The following is a 21,361-nucleotide window of genomic DNA, read 5'->3' as shown; positions in this document are numbered from 1 at the left end:
TTCTTCCTTCCTCCCTTCCTTCCTTCTTCCCTCCCTCTCTCTGTCTCCCTTTCTTTCTTTTTTAAAGATTTTATTTATTTCAGAGAGTGAGAGCAAGCACACGTGCACATGAGTGGGAGGAGGGGCAGAGGGCGAGGGAAAGAATCTTAAGCAGACTCCATACCGAGTGTGGAGCCTGACCTGGGGCTCGATCCCACAACCCTGAGATCATGACCTGAGCCAAAATCGAGTTAGATGCTTAACTGACTGAGCTGCCCAGGTGTCCCTATGTTGGCCCCTTTCTGGTTATGCCCCTCTAGTCAGAAAGAAAGCAAAAGATTGAGCAAATATATTACAAAAAATAAAGAGTTTCTTAGCGAGGATTTAAATATAGGTTTTATTTAAGCCCGTAATTTTGAAGCAAATATCTGTTATAAGAAAATTAGCTATGAAGTAAATGAAGGAAATGATTTTTTTTCTTTTTATCTTTTCATATGGTAGAACAGCGTGGTGGTTTTCTCGGTCTCTCCCTTTCCCCGGCAACACTCCCAGCGTCCTCAATCTTTAGGTTCCTTTCTTCCCTCTGTCGAAACAGTGGCGGCAGCAGCAACTTTTGCACATAGTTCTTGGGAGGAACAGGTGTAAACCACTGACCTCACATGCAAAAGCCAGGTTTCCATGTTCTAGGCAAGGTGAGCGGCACAATCAGGAGACGGTGTTTTATGGAATGACTAGAGCGATACCCGGTGAATGCAGTCAGCGGGACTTACTTCTCGGGCACTCTCAGGTACCTAGAGTTGAGTGAACTTAACGTCCATGGAGCTCTAGAGTCACCAGAACATCCACGTAAACTTTTAATCAGACGGTTGGGCCTAGACCCATGTCGAAAATTTTAGGGGAACTATACAATTTAAGCTAGTATCCGGACAAGATAATGTGAGAAACAGTGAGAGAGGAGGGGGTTGCTTAAACAGTCAACATTAAAGTAACTTTAGATATTACAGTTAAAAATAGTTTTTTAAGTTAGGTAGTTTAGTTTATGATATCTTCAAGGTATTACCTTAGACTCCCCGTAATTTGTTTTGTTTTAATTTTTATAATTCTTTTGTTGTTGTTGTTGATAGGAAACTGAGTGGATCTTGAAAGTTCTCACAAGAAAAAAATTGTTACTGTGTATGGTAATGGTTGCTAACAGGACTTACGGTATATTATTTTGCAATATATACAAATATGAAATGATCACATTGCATGTCTAAAACTAATATGAATATTATGTCAATAACACCTCAATAAAAAAATAAATGAATAACCCCTATCTACACCACTGCCAAACAGAGAATAAACTAAAACTCTCAGTTTTCTGCAATTTCCTTTAAAGTTCACTTTGTAAATACACCCTGCTCTGTAAATTTTCCAGTGAGTAGAAAAGGTGTCATTAATGTTTTCATTGGTTTATATCAGTTTATTTAAATGTTTTCACTTTAATTGAGAAGAGAGAGCTGATTCTTCTGTCATCTCAGTCTGTATAAGAATTCCCGGAACCACCTGCTGGAGGATTTTATTTGCATCAATATCCTGTGATCTTAACAGTCGGGGATAAAGTAAAGTAATGCAGTTACCGCTCCCATTAGCAAACCTGAATAACCTATAAACCAGTATCTTCCCTGCTGACAAGAAGAACAACTTCTAGTCTGTGGTGTTTAAGATACTTCAAGTCCAATTGGTTTCGTTTGGAAGAAGAAAGCAGAAATCGGTTTAGAGTCTTCTCTGCGCCAGTGGCTTCTTTTGCTTCCACATATTTGGGACTTCTCTTTTCCATCTGCTTTCCTCAGATGAGCTTCCTCTCCAGAGCCTTCCCCTGGGAATATACCTATAATGAGGAGTAAGGCGACCGTATGGCCAAAAAAATGGACGAAACGGAAACCGGCGGTTGCACCTCCAAGGAAAGAAAGGTCTGTGTGGAAACCTAATGGGGACTCTAGGTCCTTGCCATGGAAAAAAATGAAAGGGACACTTTGGTGTCCTTGTGACGGGCTGGATCCTTGTCACCGGATTCCTCCTGGGGGGTGGAGGGGTGAGAGTGAAGACCTCGCAGTCCGTAGGGCCTCCGTTATCTTGCAAGCCTGCAGGAGGGGTGGCTCCCTCTTTCTGTCCTGTGGAGAGGAGTAGGCAAGTCAGGAAACAGGCTTGATCACAGAAGCAGGAAGGAGATACTTTAGGTGGTAGCAGGGTGGAAAGATTGGGAGACAGAACGAGAGAAGGCTTCAAAGATATTTGACAAAACTGCAAAGGTCCAACAGAATGAGTCATGAACACACCTCATGACCCAGCAGTCCCACACTGGAGAATGTACCCAAGAGAAATGAGTGTGTGCATCTCCAAAAGACTACCTCGGGAATGTTCGTGGCAGCCTCATTCACACCAGCTTGAGCTGGGGAACAGGGCAAGTGTCCACCAATAGGAGAATGGCTAACCAAGCTGTGTGTGCACGATGAAAAGAAGCCACCAGAAGGAAGAGATACTACCACAACAGCATGGAGGCCTCCCATGGGTGTTACGTTGGACAAAAGGAGTTGGACATAAAAGTGTACATACTTATATAACTGATCTGTGGTTAAAAAATTTTCAAAAAGTGACTAATTTACACTTAGGGTATGTGTTATTTTGTGGAAAAAGTAGAATTCTTGAGATTGATCCAGGGGGTTGTCACATGGATGTGGAGGTACACACACACACACATTTACACACATGTTTACACATATAACACACATATACGTGTATATATAAAATGTGATCAGTCTGTGCATTTAAGATTTGTCTATGTTATTGTTCATAAATTATAACTGAATAAAGGAAGTTCAGTGGAGAAAAAGAATTAACATTAAGAAAATAAAAATAACCGCCCCTCCCAAAGGCTGTTAATCCAAGAGGTCTGCTTCACTTCCCCAGCAGCGAGGAAGGGGAACCAGCACTGAGAACCAGGATGAAATTAGTTTTTGAGAAGAAATTTGGATCGGACTCTGGTGTCCAGGTCTTCTCTACTTCTCTGTATCAGCCCACTGAACTGGCTATGAAGTAGTGAGCTTTCCTTCAGAAAATCATTCCTTCCCTTTCTTGGAGGCTTACAATACAGGCCTGAAATGGGCTGAGTGTGCATGATGGAAAAATAAAGTCCCCACAGGAGGCTGAGAGTGCTGATTGCTAACAAAGAGCTGGATTCCCCTTGCCTTTAGAACAACCTAGATCAGATTTCTTGGTCGGACAGGAAATGCCTATCGCCTGCCTGTGTTGGTAGCTCCTTCTGGAGATTCTGTTTTACCCACAACCCCTGGAAATCCCTACAGGTCCTTGGCGGAGGGACACTCAGCTCATGCATTGGCTGACCAATGACCAATCAGTTTCTCATTTGAGAATTTCAACAAAGAGACTCAGTTGGTGGAAGATGGTAGTAGAAAGTGTAGGGGAAGACAAGAGTGTTAGGTTTTGGCCAGTTGTAAGTAGGGAAGCCAGTCTTTCCACAGAAGCTATAGCACGGGAAGACCCAAAAAAAGAGAGACAAGAGACTATCTGGTAACAGTTTGGTGATGAGAGTGGCCTTGGTTCTTGACTTTCCAGGGCTGATCCTTCTGAAGCCTGGCTGTGCTCAAGGCTCATGGACATAGCCGTTAGTAATCACTCCACCTCCAACTCTACTCTTTTCTTGAGCTAATTTGAATGGGCGTCTATTCCTTGAATTAAATACTGACCCTTTCTTGCATACCCACCCAGGCTACTGAGTATTGAAATCCTATGACTAAAACTAGATTAAGTTGTTTCAAACCACAGAAGATGATTAAATCCCACATCACTCATTCTTTTCTCCTACACAGAACAGTTCTGAACCTTTGTAACATGAAAACTTTTCTGAGAATCCAGTCCCTAGCGGAGAAGCTAGCTTTGTTCTTAAGTTCCATCTTGACCCTTTTGTTATTAGATCAGACTTAGGTAGGCTCGAGCTCTGCTATTCAGTATGCTTGTATTCCAGCTGTTAAACCAACCCCCTGCCTCTCGTGTTCATCTCATTTCTTAAATCGGACACTACTCACGAAATCTCCCTGCTGACTGTGGGGTATTAGAGCCAGCTAGGCAACTTTTCTCTAATTCTGGGAGATCCAGCAGTGTTCAGGGCTCTTTTCTGGGTATTTCCAAGGTCTCCAGATCAAGATACAAGCTTGTCCCAGCAACCAACCCAAGAATGTGGCAGGACCACATAAAACTACATTCTTCTGGCAAACTAGATACATGATGACTATTTCAGGTCACTGGTCGGCCGGCACAAGTGTTCTGAAATGTGGGAACCACAGGGATTGATTTGGGAAACTGTCCCAGGGTAAGGCCACACATCTGAGTGAGGAGGTTGATGCCATTCATGGTCTCCAGCTCCGGCTGAGTTGACGCTGCTCATCCATTCTTCTGTTTCTCCTTGTTCTGCTCCATCCTGCTGTCTTCTAAACCTTTGACATTCTTCTCAAAGCCTCTTCAAAATTCTCATTCTTCTTCATTCCTTTGAAGAATTCTCTTCAAAAGTCTCTCTGTCTTTCTAAGTAGACTACCTTGCTTCGTATTTCAGAAAGGAAACGTCAGTGATCTGCCATGAACTTCTTTGGTTCCTATTTCTCTCACTTTAGAGAAAAGTCTACGTAGTTCCAGCTCAATTCCCACCCCTCCCCTCATATTTAATCTACTAGAATATGACTATGCTTTTCCTACTCCACAAAAGCTATTTTGGCAAAAACATCAATGGTCCCAAGCTTTTACCACGTTGGTTCCAGAGGTCTAGGCACCATTTCCTGTCCTTTTTGCCTGGATCACTCTTAAGCAGAGTTCATGCCTCATTCTCTCGGGGAGGTCTTTCCTACCCTGAGGCTGGCTTAAGGCCCTTGGCAGTATATTTCCACACCACCCTGGGAGTCCATTTTTGGAATACTCATCAGCCAGGTTATGACTATTCAGTGGTTATATTCCTCAACCACTGAAATGCCCACATGGCCATCCTGTAGACCAGTGTCTTCTCACCCCTAGCTCAGGGCCTGCAGTGGAATGCAACCGATCGAGAGAAATCTCTGTTCTGTAATTGCAAAAGTCACCATCTTTCCACCTCTCAGGGATAATGTGATCATTATAAATAAATGTTTTTTAATATGTAACATATTGACATGCCACCAAAGGCATTGAAGGTCACACATGAGAGCCCTTCTGTGACCTTAATCAGACCAAAGTAGGCCAACTATTTCAAAGCAGATTGAAAACGCTTTGAGCAGAAGAGCATAGTATGTAAAAGCACAGACTCTAGAACCAGGTTCCCAGCGTTCTCCCGTTTAGGAACCTTGACCGTTGACAGGTTCCTTAACTTTTCTGAGTCTCTTTTCTTTATTTCTAAAAAGGAGAGAATAATACTCACTGCTTTGTTGTATTATCTGAAATAAGATATGTAAAGAGCTCAGAACATGTCTGACCCACAGTACGCATTTACTAGGTGTTTTCTACTGTTATTATTCATCTTGAACGTTATGGAAAGATTCTATCAACACAAGCCCTATTTTCTTGGGCTCATGTGATCATACTTTACAGATTTATTTATTTATTTATTTGACAGACAGAGATCACAAGCAGACAGAGAGGCAGGCAGGGGCAGGGGGAAGCAGGCTCTCTGCTGAGCAGAGAGCCCGATGTGGGGCTCGATCCCAGGACCCTGAGATCATGACCTGAGCCAAAGGCAGAGGCTGAACTCACTGAGCCACCCAGGACATAGTCAAGAAGTTGGATGAAAGGCAGGCAGGTGCTGAAGGCTCTCTGTAGGTTTTTGTGAAGCTCAGTGAGTATTTAATTCCAGTCCCAGAAAATGTTCAATAATAACTTACATTTGAATTTAGAGCATAATAAAACATCAAGCCCAAATATTGCCTGAAGTTTGGATATCAACTTTAAGTGGATTTATTTTAGTCTAGACATGAAATGCATAGCATACCAACAACTATGACTTTTTTTGTTGTTGTTTAAAGGATGAGAAGTTCCTTTTCTTTAAAACGAAAAACAAACACACAATTACCTGCAGTCTGTGGTTATTTGGGCAGACAACAGCCGGTCTGTGATGAACAGTACTGATTTTTAAGAGAAGTAAGCTTTACGCATGGAGTTCAAGTGTGCTGTTCTTCCTTTATGCGGCTCGTGGAATCGTGGGTGCTTCCGGAGGTGAGCCAGAAAGGAACACGGGTCCTGTGATGAGTTCTCACACAATAACGGGCAACTGAGTTTATTTTGCAGACCTCAGCATGACCGGCTATTTTGGCAAATCTCTAGTTTTACAGAGAAAGAGCTTGGAGGCCAGCGAGTGTCACCAAGGCCTGTTTCCATTCCGTGCTCCCAACTAGCCCCTTCCCCGGCGCACAGGCTGCTGTGCCGGGTGCTGTGGCAAACGCGGGGATGCTAAAGACACAGGCCCGGGCCTGGAGGGGAGGGCAGGTGCTGCAAAGACACGGCTCTGGGACACCGAGCGGAATGCGGCCCGAGCCACGGCTGATGACGGTTCACAGACGTCAGCGACAGAGAGAGCCTGCGCTTTCCAGCTGGGTCGTAAGAAAGCCTTTGCGGGGCAATGCTGTCCTGACGGCGAGACAGAGCTGCAGGGGGGAGGTGAGAGCAGGAAGAGGGAGCAGCTACGCAGTGGGGGGAGGCCAGGGTGAGTCCTGACACCCACTGGGCCCTCGAGCCGCCCGCTGGAGCCCTGGCTGCCCCGACGGGAGAGAGCTGCACGGGAAGGATTTCCGAGCCGCCTCAGGGACGGCGGCGAAGCGTGAGCCAGATCCACAAGTCAAATCTGGCCATTTAATTAGTGGTTTTTGGATGTGAACAAACCTGCAATCTCATTATAACTCGTTCAGTTGCATATTTACAATGATTCCCCCTGAAGAGGCTTCACTTTCTGGAAAGATGTCAGGTGGCTAGTTCTGTTTTACAATGCCTTATTTTTCTATGTATCTATTACTTTTAAAAGATATTTATTTATTTATTTACTTATTTGACAGAGAGACACAGAGAGAGAGAGCGGGAACACAAGCAGGAGGACTGGGAGAGGGAGAAGCAGGCTCCCCACTGAGCAGGGAGCCCGCCCGATGCAGGACTTGATCCCGGGACCCTGGGATCATGACCTGAGTCATAGGCAGGCGCTTAACAACTGAGCCACCCAGGCGCCCCTACAATGCCTCTTTTAGATATCACCTTCCAGGTGAGGCTTGGGAGTCTGGTCTTGGGAACGGGGCTGGTGTTATTTGTAACATCTCCTCTCTCTCTGATCGAGAGAGTTCGGGCAGAGGTTGGGCAAGGTGACCTCTGGTGGTCCTCCCCAGCCGTGAGGTCTCGGTCCCTCTCCACGCTGTGTGAGCCTTGGGGGAGGGGAGCAAAGAATGTGTTGGGGGATGAGTCGGGTTTGGCCGAGCCTCTGCAGAGCCCGCAGGGACTTGGTTTGTTCCTGGGTCTCGTCTCCCTGAACAGTATCTGGTTCTGGAACTAAGGTGAACTGTGAAATAACTAGTTGCGATTAATTAAATCTATTAACAAAGAGAGACTAAGCAGCCTCAAAATTACTGTGCTGTTGGGGATAGTGAGAGGCGGACATTGCTGTAAGGGAGGAAATTGTTAGCTCTACGGCAGTCATGACTGGTTACAGTGTTAGAAGCTGGAAGAGCTTTTCTCGGGCGATCGCTCATTCGGTCCTCATAAACCCCATCATCACTACTCTTTCTGTCACTTCACGTGCAAGGGGACTGGTACCAGAAAGGTTAAGTACGTCTGACATCATGCAGTTAGAGGGCTGAGAGTAGGACCAAGGTCTTCAGACGGTAAATTTTAGCTTCTTTCTCCTTGATGCACACAAGCTGGTGGAAGCTGGCAAAATCACTTCCGATTGATGGATATCTACAGCTACGGAACCAAATCTTGTCTTTTCACAGAACTTATTAATTAGGGACCCACAGGAGAACTAACACAAAACCCTTACCTGCTGCCACAGCTGCCGCCGCCCAGCAGACCAACAGCCAGTAGGAGAAGCGGAGCCTGTGAGCCATGGTTCCCACGCTGAGCAGTCGCGGCCTCGAAGCCAAGGTTGCTTTAAAGGGGCCTGGGTGAGTCACGCAGCCTGATTCAGGTAATTTGCATTTGCACAGCGGACCACAGGGATCAGGGCCTGCGGTGTGAGGGTAAGAAGTCAGCGAGGAAATTCCAGACAGCATTTGTCAACCAGAAGCTTCTCGTCAGGACAAACCTCATTCCTCTGTCCTGAGGGTCAGATTGTGGACAACCGCGCCCTCACTACCCTTTAAATCCCCTCAAATCTTCTCTCCTGTTAGCGTCTTCTCTAGAAGAGAAAGAATCTCTCTGGAAGTACTCATCAGTGTTTCCCTCTGTGTGGTTTACTTAAAAAAAAAAAAAAAATTCCAAACAGGATGGGGAAGACGTTATCCAAAGGCTTCCTGACCCGGGTGGTTTGAAGACGCTGTTCACAGGCCTCGGATCAGAGTTTACGACTTTTTCTTCTCATTGCTTTTGTGGAGGAACCAAGGGCAGCAGCATCAGAAAGCTATGTGTCAAGTAGCTGTCATGGTCACGGTCTACACAAACAGGAATAGTTTTGGGAGAGTAATGGAGTGAGTTGTCCTTCCGGGGCTGCTTCTGTTTCATCACACGGCCCAGGGACGCGATACGCCAGTCCCTGGTTTGCTTCTTGAGAGAAGCACTCTGTTGAGAGGGAAGGGGAGGGGGTGGCCTCAGGTAAGGTAGAGCGTGGATCTTGGAGTTGGAAACACTGGTTCCAATTCTGATGCCTTATCTTCCTGTGTGGGTGACCAAGAGTGAGCCCCTGAGCTGAGTCCCTGAGACATGAAGGTGCCTCATCTGTAAAATGGGTATTTCCCGCAGAGGATTGTTGTGCTGAATAAAAGAAGTAATTGACCTTCAGCTCCTACCACAGTGCCTGGAAGGCAGAGGTGACGGTTGTGATTAACTTACAGTGAACTCCAGTTCTTAATTCGTTCTCTGAGGAGGTTATACTTGTCCAGTTGTTCAGTGTCTCAGAAGGCCTCACACTGAACAGAACGTTTTCCTGGGCGTTGCTGGAAGAGCCAAACAGAACCCAGTCCCCGGCTTCGAAGGGCTAACGCTCTAATTTGGGAAGACTGTCCGAACCGAGGACCAAAACGAGGAAGGAAGCAGAGTCACAAACTAGAAAGTGGCAAATCCCACTGGCCTGATGATGATCCCAGGCAAAATTCTAGGACGGATGGACGGGTCGTTGGCAGTTTGGGAAGGAAGCAGGGGTCATGGAGAACGAGCTCAGCTCCTTAGGCCAAGGCACTCGTTACCCACTGACGGGGTAGCTCTCTGCGGGCCACGTGTCACAAGCCAGACACCAGCCTCGGTGCCGTGGCTCAGAGATGGGAGATGGGGTTCTGCTCTCCTGAGGCTTATGGCCTGGCGGGGACATCAAATATTAACTAGGGAGTAACAATAAAGGGCTTCGGGGGTTAAGGGAGAGGAAGTAGAGCAGATGGAGGAGGCGAAGCAGAGAAACGTCTATAGTTTTCCGTCAGTGGGTGAGTATTACATACACCGACGAGGGACAGAAGCAGAAAGATGTTCATGTTCGGCGCAGAAGGCTGACCTACAGCCTGCATCGTTCTGATAAGGATCAAATACGTGCCAGCTGTTACATTCTTAAAGGGTCTCGTGACAGCAGGTACGTCCCACCAGTACTTACCACCCAGCTGAACGATAAGCTCCAGAGAAATCTTGCGGAAGTAGTTTCAGGAGTAGAAACTCGAAGAAGACATCTATGATCTAAACTCCCTGCATGTCCTCTCGCCCTTGAGCACGAAGCATGTAAGCACCAGCTTCACACAGCAGAAGTGTACCTCTTCCTGCCCACGGGGCCTGTCTCTGTGCTATAATAAAACCACCTTTTTTGCACCAGAAACTTCTCAAGAAATCTTTCTTGACCATTTGCTTGTAGGCCCATGTCATACACTACTTTGGACCCTGCGTTGGAAACACATTGCCTTGCCAACCAAATTCCTATTGCTTAGTGGTCCATTTTATGGATTTGTTGTAAATTATTTAATCAAAATTGTATTTATTTTTGAAAAAATATTTATTTGAGAGAGAGAGAGAGTGAAAGATAGCATGAGCAGGGGTTGGGGGGCAGAGGGAGAGGGAGAAGCGGGCTCCCCACTGATCAGGGAGCTTGACACAGGGCTCGATTCCAGGGCCCTGGGATCCTGACCTGAGCCCAAGGCAGACACTTAACTGAGCCACCCAGGTGCCCCTAATCAAACTTTTAATTGTTGGAGATTTGTGTTATTTCTTCGGATCCTCTTTCTTTTCTGTATTGGATATCTGATGAGCTTTCAATTTAAATGTTCATGAAAATAAATAACAAAAATAAAATGGTGTAATTTTTTCTCCCTGTTTGGATCTATTGTGCTGAAATTTTTAAAGTTATGAAGCTTCAAAAGGAACAAATTTTTTCCAAGTATATAACAAACAAAACCTTTGTTCTGTTGATAATATAAAAAGAAATGAGAGAAGTGGTGTGAGAGAAGATGCTGACGGGTAAATTAGTACATCACGTGATCAACGGGCGTCTCAGGTAGTGCCCTACACTCTAGATTTCTCTTCTCTTTGGATGAGTTTCCTGCCCATCAGGAGCATGCTGTGGAGAGGAGGACCTAGGCTGTTGACTCTGCCATCTTCTCTTTGAGAAAATATTAATTTTGAATGCGTGGCATCTAACCACCAGACCCCAAATTTGTTCTTTACGTTTCTGGGAGACTTAAAAAGTACTCCTGCCGTTGAGGCTAAGCTCCCCTGCCAGGTGTGCCCTGGGACTGGCCGAGCAGATTCCTTTGAATGTGTAAACCCTTGTGAAGAGGAAACAGGCACAGAAGGGTGTGGAATGTTCTAGAACCTGTGGTAAATAAGACTAAAACCCAAACACACTCAAGATGTACAAAGTGAAAATACTGTGAGAAGGTGACTAGCCTGCTAGGGGAGCCGCACACGGTGATGTGGTTATGGAAACCGAAGATCAGCTCAAAGCACAGGGAAGAGGTGGGCATGATGTGTCCTTAGAGCCTCGATGTCGGGGGCGGGGGGGCTGTCACTTCCTTCCCATCTTCGAGGCTTGATTTCACATGGTTACCGTCTCAGAGTTTTGTGATAGCGATTGTCTTTTCAACCTCTCACCCCAAGATCAAGAGAACGTTCTTTATGTGAAAATCTGATGATATCACTCTCTTTCTAAAGACTTTTTTTTTTTAAAGATTTTATTTATTTGACAGAGACACAGCAAAAAGGGGAACACGAGCAAGTGGAGTGGGAGAGGGAGAAGCAAGCCTCCTCTGAGCAGGGAACCTGATGCCGGGCTCCATCCCAGGACCTGGGCCAAAGGAGGATGCTGAATGACTGAGCCACACAGGTGCCCTGATACCGCTCTCTTTCTAAAAGTCCCCTAATGATACTCTGTTGCCAAAAAACAAAATCCATATTCCTTAGGTGAATATCCAAAATTGTATTATTGGTTTTTTTTTTTAATCAATGGCTTTATTTTATCTCCCATCAATGTCTAACTTAGATCCCAACCACAACTGTATCTTCTGCTTCTGATTCTCCACCTTGTCTTGCTCTTCCAAGGAATGAATGAAGATATCTATAGAGGTCATTGCTTCTCAGCTGGAGGGGATTTTGCTCCCTCTTCTCACGGAGGACATTTGGCAGTATTTAGAGACATTTTTTGTTGTCACGGTCCCCCACGACAAAGTTATCTCTGGCCCCAAGTGCCAGGTGCTGCTGTTAAAAAAAAAACTAATATATAGAGTAAAGTCATCTGAAGGGAGTTGGTCATTTCTTTGAGCCTTTAGAAAACTGCTATGAAGGAGAACCAAGTTTCAGTTTTAAGAGAACACCACAATGGAAACAGATTTATTAAGAGAAAGACTGTGCACCTGGTGTGATGAGATCAATTGTGAAGTCCATGGTACCCTTGCCAACCTGCAAAGCCAATTCTCTCCCTTGGATCAAAGTGAGTTTGAGATGTAGGAATGAACATATTCACAAGCAGCCAGGTCACCCTCTCCGCTCAACACAAGTAAGACTGCTCTCATTTAAAACACAGGTAGCTGACATGGGGTTGGAAAGTCTCACCAGTTTAATTTTCCAAACTTCCCTGCAGCCAGTGCTAAATAGAAATGCTTCCACAGAGACTAGGAGGATGGGTCCAGCCTCCAGTCCTCTTGCTTCCAGACCAAAACTACAAGGTCAGGAGACCAGATTAAGGACCTTAAGGAGATCTCTGGTAGTGCCCAACAGCTGGAGAGCAAAAGGAAGAGAAATTTTAAAAATTTCATCGAAACTCTTATTTGACAGAATTTTTTTTAAAAAAAGATTTTATTTCTTTATCTGAGAGTGAGCAGAGGGAGGAGCAGACTTCCCGCTGAGCAGGGACACCCGCCCCCCGATGCAGCCCTTGATGTGGGACCCTGGAATCATGACCAGAGCTGAAGGCAGAGGCCGTAACCCACTGAGCCACCCAGGCGTCCCATCTAACTTACTTCTTTGTTGGTGATGTATAGAGTTACTAAGTCTCGCCATCTTATTTATTTGGTGCTATGTATTGAGTGGACCCAAGTGTTCAGCAACACATCAAGTCAGTGAAGCTGTGGTGAGGTTAGATTAATTTGCAAAACATATTTCCTTTAAAAAAGGAAATATTTCTGAAAGCGTATTTCAAATGCAGGTATTTTGGTAAAAATATTTTCAGTCATATACCTTAAAAATCCTTAAATTGCCACTTTCTCATTTGGTTGAAGGCTAATCCGTGAGATTCTAATGTCCATATCTTCAGCATCAAGGGCTCCGGGTCACTGCTGTTGGCCCACCACTCGCACTCAGGTGTGTTTTTTCACTGACACCTGTACTAGTTTCTCCCTCCACGGCAAGTTCACGCGCTGCACGTAGACGCATTCCTTGGCCACCTTGCAAGAATTATTAACCTCGTCCTTTTGTTGTTTTCTTGGAAGTAAATTAAGGGACCAGGGATGGGATACGGGTTGATAAGGTCCATCTTGCAGATCCGATAGAGGGCAGGAGGTTAACAGGTGAGGAACTAGGACCCCTGGGTGGGGCCAGGATGCTGGGGACAGTGTGTAACCTGGAGAAGTTTCAAGATCTCCTCAAGAAGTTTGGAGGCCCATTCAGTTCCTGCCCTAACCACCGCATACTTGGCTAATCATACATAAACTGTTCCCAGGCCCAGCGGGGCACGGCAGACTTGGGACTGATTTCCCGCCTCCCTGTTGGGCTGCCCTTCTGGTAATAAAGCTTTCTGTGGATCCAACCTGCTGACTCAGAGATTGGCTCACTGCGTTTTGGGAACATGAGTCTGATTTCAGCCTTCCGTAACACACTGAGTTGAGGGGAAGGGCTCCTGTAGCTGGTTTGTGTTAGGTGTTGTTATTGATGTTGTTTTTTTCTCTGGTAATTTTATGAGGAGGTGATGTAGGACTCAAGAGGAGTTACATTTTTTTCTCATTGACTCAAAAATTTTGAGTGGTAAGGTTGAGATTCAGAACTGGGACTTTTCCCGACTTCAAAATTCATACTCTTTCTTCTAATTTAGTATACTTATGTTGCTTCAAAAATTCATTCATTTGCTTACTCACTGACTCGTTAGTGGGTTTATCTTCTCTTAATGGATACTTTTACTTTATATCCTTGGTTTAACAGTCTGTGAGGAAAGAGGCTCTTCCCTGATAGCACCGCTAAGAAACAACCCAGGGAAGAACTCTGGGTGGCCCAGCCTGGGGGTCAGGTGGCTGGGGAGGAGAAGGTGGGCACAATTACTAGAAGAAGAGAGGTGGGGGTCAAGGGGCCTGGGCCACTGGAGATGTTACTACCTTCATTTGTGCCTATTACCCCTGTGGGCCACATGGCCTTTTCACCCCACAATATTCCATAGGTGTCACTTAAACAGAATGTCTGTCAATAGATAGAGGCTAGTCAATGTTCCTGTGAAAAATAAGAGAACAACTTTCTATTAGTAAATGCCTGAGACTAGGACAAAGATAGTAATATTTATAATGCTTTTTTTTTGGGTCAGGAAATGGTTGTTGATGCCTGTAGGGTTGTGTGGTTTAGCGCATCTTTACACGTGAACTTGTCCCAGCCAAATGTCAACCAAGATGGAATTACTTGCATGTTTCATTCTGTCCACCATCTGTGTCCAGGTTGCCCTGATAAAAAGTTTTCATTATGCTGTTGTGACATGGATTGTCCCAGAAGGAGCACTAGTCTAAGAAGGCTTTGTGACATTTTTAGAGGAAAGTTGTTCATGACTTCCCCCTTACTGGTTTGGAGCCCAGAGAAGCTGGGCATTTGGAACTGGGGAGTGTTGCTTTGGGAGGCGCACATTGCTCTCATCATTCACTCAGTAACTATTTACTGGGTGTCTGGTATGTGCCAGACACCATTCCAGAGGCTTGGGTACATCTGTGAGCAGAACAGACAAAAATATCTGCCCCGCTTGAGTTAACATTCTATTAGGATGGAGACAGACGTAAACAACAAACAAAACAAAGGGTAAATTAAATAACATGTTGGAATATGTTAGAATGTTAGAAGATTCTGTAATATGTGGTACAGAAAAATAGAAAGATAGTGTAAGAAATGTTAGAGGGTGTTGCATTTTTAAGTAGAAGATGATGTTTGACCAAGGGCTTGATTGACCTAGGGAAATTACCTATGTAGCTATCTGCAGAAGAGTGTATCAGGCAGAGGGTACAGCCAGTGCAAAGGCCCTGAGACAGAAGTAGGCATGGCGTGTAACCTACAACAGCAAGGAGGTCATTGTCACTGGGGCAGACTAGGAGATGGGGTCAAGGAGTAATGGAGGCCAGATCATAACTCTGGGAGAAATGGGAAGCCATTGGAAGATTACAGAGAGGCATGACACGATCTTACGTACATTGTGAAAAGATGACTCTGGCCACTCTGTAGAGAAGACTGGGGGCCAGGGCAGAACTTAAAATAGCAGTAGTGTAGGGGTCAGATAATGGTGATACAGGCTGTGGTGGCGGCAGTGGAGTTGAACAAAACAGGGAGATTCTGGACGTATTTTGAAGGTAGACCTGATAGGAGTTCCTGGTGAATTGGAAGGAGGTTACGAGCGACATGGGAGTCCTAGACAACATTACACTTTTGGTCCGAGTGGTTGACTGCTGAGATTGGGTATGATCAGGTGGTGAGAATGTCGTTGAATTTTAAGAAGTTATTATAATACTGCTTCTTCCATAAAGAAAAATTGGGGCAGCAAAAATACATGAGTATCAAGTCATTAGTCTGTGAAGTGCTACCTCGAAACTGTAGGACTGGAGAAGTGAGATTTTCATATTTAGGTGGTAAGTAGGATCTGCTTGGAGCCGGACAGGTGGTGTGGCAGGAGGTAATTAGGTCCAAGGCAGCTCCGCCCCAAGGGAAGAGATGAGCACATGGGGGAGGGGCAGTGTCTGCACCCTTGTGGGTCTGGGTTCTCTGATGCCCTCTGTCACCACGGGTAACCCCCACACTGAAACTCTGCTTTGTGTCTCTCCTTTCCCTCTCTCTCTGGACTTTGAGACCCTTGATGGCAAGGACTCAGGCTTTTTTTTTTAAATTATGATAAAACAGACAACATAAAAATGACCATTTTAACAGTCTTAAGGATACAGAAGACCTGAGCTGTGATTGCACTTGGAGCCACAGCGCCTGGTGCACAGTGAGCACTCCGTAGTCCGTTTTGGAGTAAATGACAGAAAGATGGCATGCGGAGGGAGCGGGACAAGGGTCTCTGCTGGTGTACAGGTGTTCGAGCACCTCTCTGGCTGGCAAGCTCAGGTCAGGGAAGGGCGCGAGGGCAGAAAGGTGGCTTTGCCCAGGAGCTCGGGGAGGAGGGGATTAATCTCGTTTTTCTTCCCACTTGCACCCTGTAAGACTTATTTTGTGTGTCAACCTGGCAGGGACCTGGTGCTCAGAGGTTTGGTCAAATAATGATTCTGCGAGGATGTTTTGGGCTGAGATTAATATTTAAGTTGTTGGGTGTTGAGTAAAGCGGGTTGCCAGACCTACTGGTTGGGGGCCTCGTCCTATCAGCTGAACCCTGGAATAGCACAAGAGACAGACGTCCCCTGAACCGGAACAAGAGGGAGTCCTGCGGCACGTGGCCTGGGGACGTGAGCGCCGAGAGCATTGGCTCCTCCCTGGGGAGGTCTGGCCTGCCCCCGCCCCCCATCCACCAGCGGCAGATTCTGGTCTTGTGAGCCGGTTCCTCAAAACAAGTCCCCCTCTCTTTCTTCAGAGAACCCTGATGAATACACACCTGTAGTCTGTCTGTCTGTCTGTCTGTCTCTCTGTCTCACGTTCACATGTATTCCTGCTGCCCTGAAGGCTGAGGGCACACGTACAGGTGAAGAGACTTAAATCAAATGCTTCTAAAGGAGGACCTTGGTGTTGGTGGACAATGAAGGGCACAGCCAAGTGCTCCGTGACCAGAGATGTGGGGAGGACATGAGGAATTTCCGGCTGGTCTGTGAGCATCGCATGGCTTTTACCGTGTGTCCTTCAGAAAGGTGCCGGTGAGCAGAGCAGCCCCTCCCTGGCTCATGGCCTACTGTCTTTTGCCTGCAGGGGGACCTCTTTATTTTGGGGGAGAATCTCACAGGGGAGACCTCCCTGCTTTGCTCCCCTTCTGCGGTCTTCTTGGCTCTCCTACTTGGTGCTTTAAAAATGTGTTCAGAATTTCAAGGAGCTCCAACTCTGCAGATACTGGGTTTGGATACAATGAAAAAGGTTGTTGGTTTTAGAGTTTGGATGGAGACACCGTAAACCGGCCTTCTCTGTTCACTGGGATGGAAGCCTGAGGGGGACACACACGAACACACGCAACCCCCTCAGCAGCAGTGGGGGCCAGCGATGGCCAGAAGGCTGGATCGGTCCAGTCCATCTGCGTGTGGCTCTCCGGGCCACTCGATGGAGCCGCCGTTCACACCGCCGGGGGCCCAGCAGGATGTCCGCCTGAGGAGCGGGTCAGCAGCCTCTGCTCTCCCTGGTCTTTGCAGTCCCATTGGGCTGAAGGCCCTGCTTTGGGGCACAGACTCAGAAAAGCGAAGCCAAGTGGCAGTTGCGTCCCCCGAGGCTCATCTACGCTGCTGGAGGGGAGGCAGATGGAGAGGCGGAGAGAGTCCGAACAGATTCCATGCCCAGCACGGAACCTGATGCAGGGCTTGATCTCATGACCCTGAGATCATGTCCTGAGCTGAAATCAAGAATCAGACACTTAACTGACTGAGACACCCAGACACCCCGCACCCCCATCTTCAAGATGAGAAAACCGAGCCTCAGAGAGGTGGTCTTGTGGCTATTAAGTGACAGAGCCGTCCTAGAAACCCAGGCAGTTCAGCCGCAGAACTCTTGTTCTGATCACTGGGCCAGGTGTGCCCTGAGACCCTGGTTGTCAGCTTACTGACGGGAAAGCTCTGTGGCGGGATCCTTAAAATTCACCCAGGTAGTGTAAGACTAAAGACTTGATGAAACAATTGTTTTGTCTTTTTCCAGTTTTTGTTTAAACTCCATTTAGTTGACATCTAGTGTAATCTTAGTTTCAGGTGTAGAATTTTGCGATTCATCACGTCCCTACAACTCCTGGCGCTGGTCACAAGGGCCTTCCTTCATCCCTGTCACCGTTGGACCCACGCCCCCTTGGTAGCCACCGATTTGTTCTCTGTAGTTATGAGTCTGATTTCTGGTTCATCCCTCTTTAAAACAACTGTTTTCCAAAATAAATAAATAAAGAGGAAGAGGAGAATCTACGGGTTAAAAGATTTAAGTCAATTATAGTCTTTGGATTTTATTTCAAATAAATTAAAAGAACACAATTAGGGAAATGTGGACTGCATTTTTTAAAAAATTATTTTATTTATTTATTTGACAGAGATCGCAAGTAGGCAGAGAGACAGGCAGAGAGAGAGAGGAGGAAGCAGGCTCCCCGCTGAGCAGAGAGCCTGATTCAGGGCTCTATCCCAGGACCCTGGGATCATGACCTGACTGAGCCGAAGGCAGAGGCTTCAACCCACTGAGCCACCGAGGCGCCCCGTGAACTGCAATTCTGATGATATTAAAGGGTTATTGTAGGTGTAATAGTGATACATGGCTTTGTCCAAAAGAGAAAAAATAGAAGGCTTACCTTTTAGAGAGATAGATATTAAATTATTTACCAATTATATGCTGTCTGAGATTTGCTTCAAAATAATCAAGAGGATGGGAAGTGAGCGGGGATATAGATAGAACAAAATCACCCATGTTTGATAGTAGTTGCAGCTGGAGGACGAGTACATTTGAATTCATTACACTCTCAACTTCTGTTTGGAACTTTCCTTTATAGAAAGTTCAAACAATCACCCTGTTTGAGTTTTTGTTGTATTCTCTCAGAAGTGTTGAAAGTGCAGTGGACCTACTTCACGGGACTAGTGGGAAGAATGGCAGTCCCCAGGGAAAGAAGGGGCGGACCGCTGCTTTAGAAGAGTGTCGTTTATTTGAGGATGATCCCCGATGCTGTCCACGTGGCAGACACTTGGTAGGGTCTTCTGGACTGTGTGAATGCAGGAGCTTATGACTGAATGTGAGCGACTGGTGTCCAGTGAGTTAGAGAACGATTCTGTCCTGAGATCAGGAAGAGAATCTAGTTTTGGGGCCAAATAAAATGATAAAATGATTCTGTATGCTTCCTATTTAATGAAATTGTGTATTTAAGGGCAGCTTTATCTACCACAATCATAATCAGGACTAAAAATACTCCTCCACCAACCCCCTTTATCCTGGTAGGCAAATGCACATGGAGAGATTTATTTATTATTTATTTATTTATTTATTTATTTATTTATTTATTTATTGGACAGAGAGGGAGAGAGAGTGAGTACAGGTAAGCAGAGAGGCAGGCAGAGGAAGAGAGAGAAGCAGACTCTGCTGAGCAGAGAGCCCGATTCAGGGCTTGATCCCAGGACCCTGGAATCATGACCCGAGCCAAAGGCAGAAGCTTTAACCCACTGAGCTACCCAGGCACCCCATGGAGAGATTTATTAACACAAAAATCTTTATGTGGAAAAAAAAATCTTCATGTGGAGCAACGTCTCCATCAGCACACCCGTCAGAACTCATGCTCCGCTCTGAGCTCTGCTGCCGTGTCTCCCTTGCTCGTCCCAGAATCATCCCAGTTCTTCTGATTATCTAACCCTGAGTTCCCTCTGAGGAGCCGACGTTATTACTCTCCTGGCTCCGGGATTATCTGTAACCTGTGCCTGCCAATCCTAATGTAGCATTCCTACGGGCACAGCAATTGTTTCAGGATGGGCATTTGACTGACGCCAGGTCAACCAGTCCCAGTAAAAACGAATCCTGGGGCTTTCATATGAGTGACTGGAAAAGAGGCACACATCTTGCCTTTGAACTTGAAATTGGAAAGAGATATGCTGACCCGAAGGAAGGGCCTTTCTGATTAAGCAGAGTCGAGAGATATCAGATTATGACAATATCAGTTTGAACCCCTGGGTCCAGCTGTACCTGAAGCCATACAGTGGACTGCTTGAGCTTTGCTAAAACTCTGAAATATAACCAACACAATCTCATGGCAGCAAAGCACATATGGAATGAAGATTCTATGTTAGGCCTAGTGATGCTGGGAAAGAAGAAGCGTTAGCTTTTATTCTCTTATATTTATTTACAAACAATAGATGTGGACAGAATAGAAAATTGTCTCTGTTCCAGTGGTTGGGTAAGGCACTGCCAGAGATGAGGATCCATGTATTTATCATTCCACAGATTCTTCCCAAGCACTGAGAGCAACCAGGTGACCGGACAGACTCCCGAGCAGGTGAAACCCGTGGATACTTGAATGTCTTGCCCCTGTATGTGGTGAGGTGACCTCACCCTCAGTGCTCAGCTGCCTGATTTATGCTTGGTCGTAGCATCAGACAGATCCAGATTGTGGTGATGAGTAACTTTGAGCTTTCCCCAGCTTCAGACACAGGATGAGGTCACATTTTATCCTTCAGCCTCTAAACTCTCCAACTGGAGCATCTAAACGGAATGACTGAAGGCTAGGGTGTGGGTTCTATGAATGTTCAGTAGTAATTCAACATTTAGTGAATCCAAACCTTGGGGCTTGGTGTTACAGATTAGGGTTGACAATGTGTCTCTTTGTAAAATGATGAGAATATGTATCATTATGCCAGCTGTGAGACCTTGGACAAGTTACTGAACTTTTCTGTTTAATTTCCTCACCCTTTAAAAAATGAGAATAATAATAGTACCTACCTCATAGGGTTGTCGCGAGGTTGAATAAGTTAATAGCTTTTAAGAACTTTGAATAGACATTGGCACCTTGAAAAAACGAAACAAGATGGGATTGGGAGGGAGACAAACCGTAAGAGACTCTTAATCTCACAAAACAAACTGAGGGTTGCCAGGGGTAGGGGGTTAGGGAGAGGGTGGTGGGGTTATGGACATTGGGGAGGGTATGTGCTATGGTGAGTGCTGTGAAGTGTGTAAACCTGGCAATTCATAGACATGTACCCCTGGGGATAAAAATACATTATATGTTAATAAAAAAAAGAAATATAAATATTAAATATCATTATTCCTGAAAAATAATTCTTTTTTGCCTCAGACGGATATTTTCTCTTGAACCTGAAACAAGAAAAGAAAAGGCAAAAATATGGGGATTTATGAAAATTGTGAAATTCTCTGTGAGAGTTTGCAGCACTTCTCAGGTACTAGACTTTGAAGTCATGTGTTTTAGTTTTTTTGAGGTATTGAATCAGTTAGAAAGCTTGGCTGGAAGTTTCTTTCTTTCTTTCTTTTTTAATATTTTATTTATTTGAGAGAGAGAGAGAGAGAGAGCAGATTCCCCACTGAGCAGAGAGCCTGATGTGGGGCTTGATCCTAAGATTATGACCTGAGTCAAAGGCAGCGACTTAACCAACTGAGCCACCCAGGCGCCTCTTGTCTGGAAGTTTCTTAACACGGGATGAAGGTATTGGGTTTTTTTTTTTTTTTTTTTCTTTCCTGGGGTTCTGCTAGATGACCAATCACAGGCAAACTAACTACAATCTTTTAACCACACCTACCCAGACGGTGGTTTCTGTACATCCCAAGAGTTAAGCTGGTAGGGGTTTGAGATAGTGCTTTGAAATATCCAGGTGGCACAGGAAGTGGTAGTAATTCTAGACTTGGGTCCAACTTTAGCCAATGTCTCAAGGAGATGATGAGG

At 45.6% G+C, this 21,361-nt stretch overlaps 1 protein-coding gene across 1 annotated transcript; it reads right to left on the bottom strand.

Annotated features, from left to right (window-relative positions):
- Nucleotides 1-1,518: 1,518 nt before the first annotated feature.
- ODAPH (odontogenesis associated phosphoprotein) lies at nucleotides 1,519-8,097 on the bottom strand. The gene is made up of 2 exons (XM_032332048.1): nucleotides 8,015-8,097; nucleotides 1,519-2,132 (listed from the first exon to the last, which is right to left on the bottom strand). Exons 1-2 carry the CDS (start codon nucleotides 8,079-8,081, stop codon nucleotides 1,735-1,737), a joined length of 465 nt encoding a protein of 154 aa, XP_032187939.1. The 5' UTR covers nucleotides 8,082-8,097; the 3' UTR covers nucleotides 1,519-1,734.
- Between the last annotated feature and the right edge of the window lie 13,264 nt (nucleotides 8,098-21,361).

Source organism: Mustela erminea, chromosome 2 (genome assembly GCF_009829155.1).
Source record: "Mustela erminea isolate mMusErm1 chromosome 2, mMusErm1.Pri, whole genome shotgun sequence".
Taxonomy (NCBI): domain Eukaryota; kingdom Metazoa; phylum Chordata; class Mammalia; order Carnivora; family Mustelidae; genus Mustela; species Mustela erminea.
The sequence above is the reverse complement of the archived record's forward strand: the minus strand, read 5'-3'. Positions and strand labels throughout refer to the sequence as shown.

Excerpts from the sequence above, each read along its gene's own strand:
- ODAPH (XM_032332048.1), bottom strand. The coding sequence starts at position 8,081 with ATGGCTCACAGGCTCCGCTTCTCCTACTGGCTGTTGGTCTGCTGGGCG. Across the intron at positions 2,133-8,014 it reads GGCGGCAGCTGTGGCAGCAG|GACAGAAAGAGGGAGCCACC; the intron begins GTAAGGGTTTTG and ends TCCTCTCCACAG.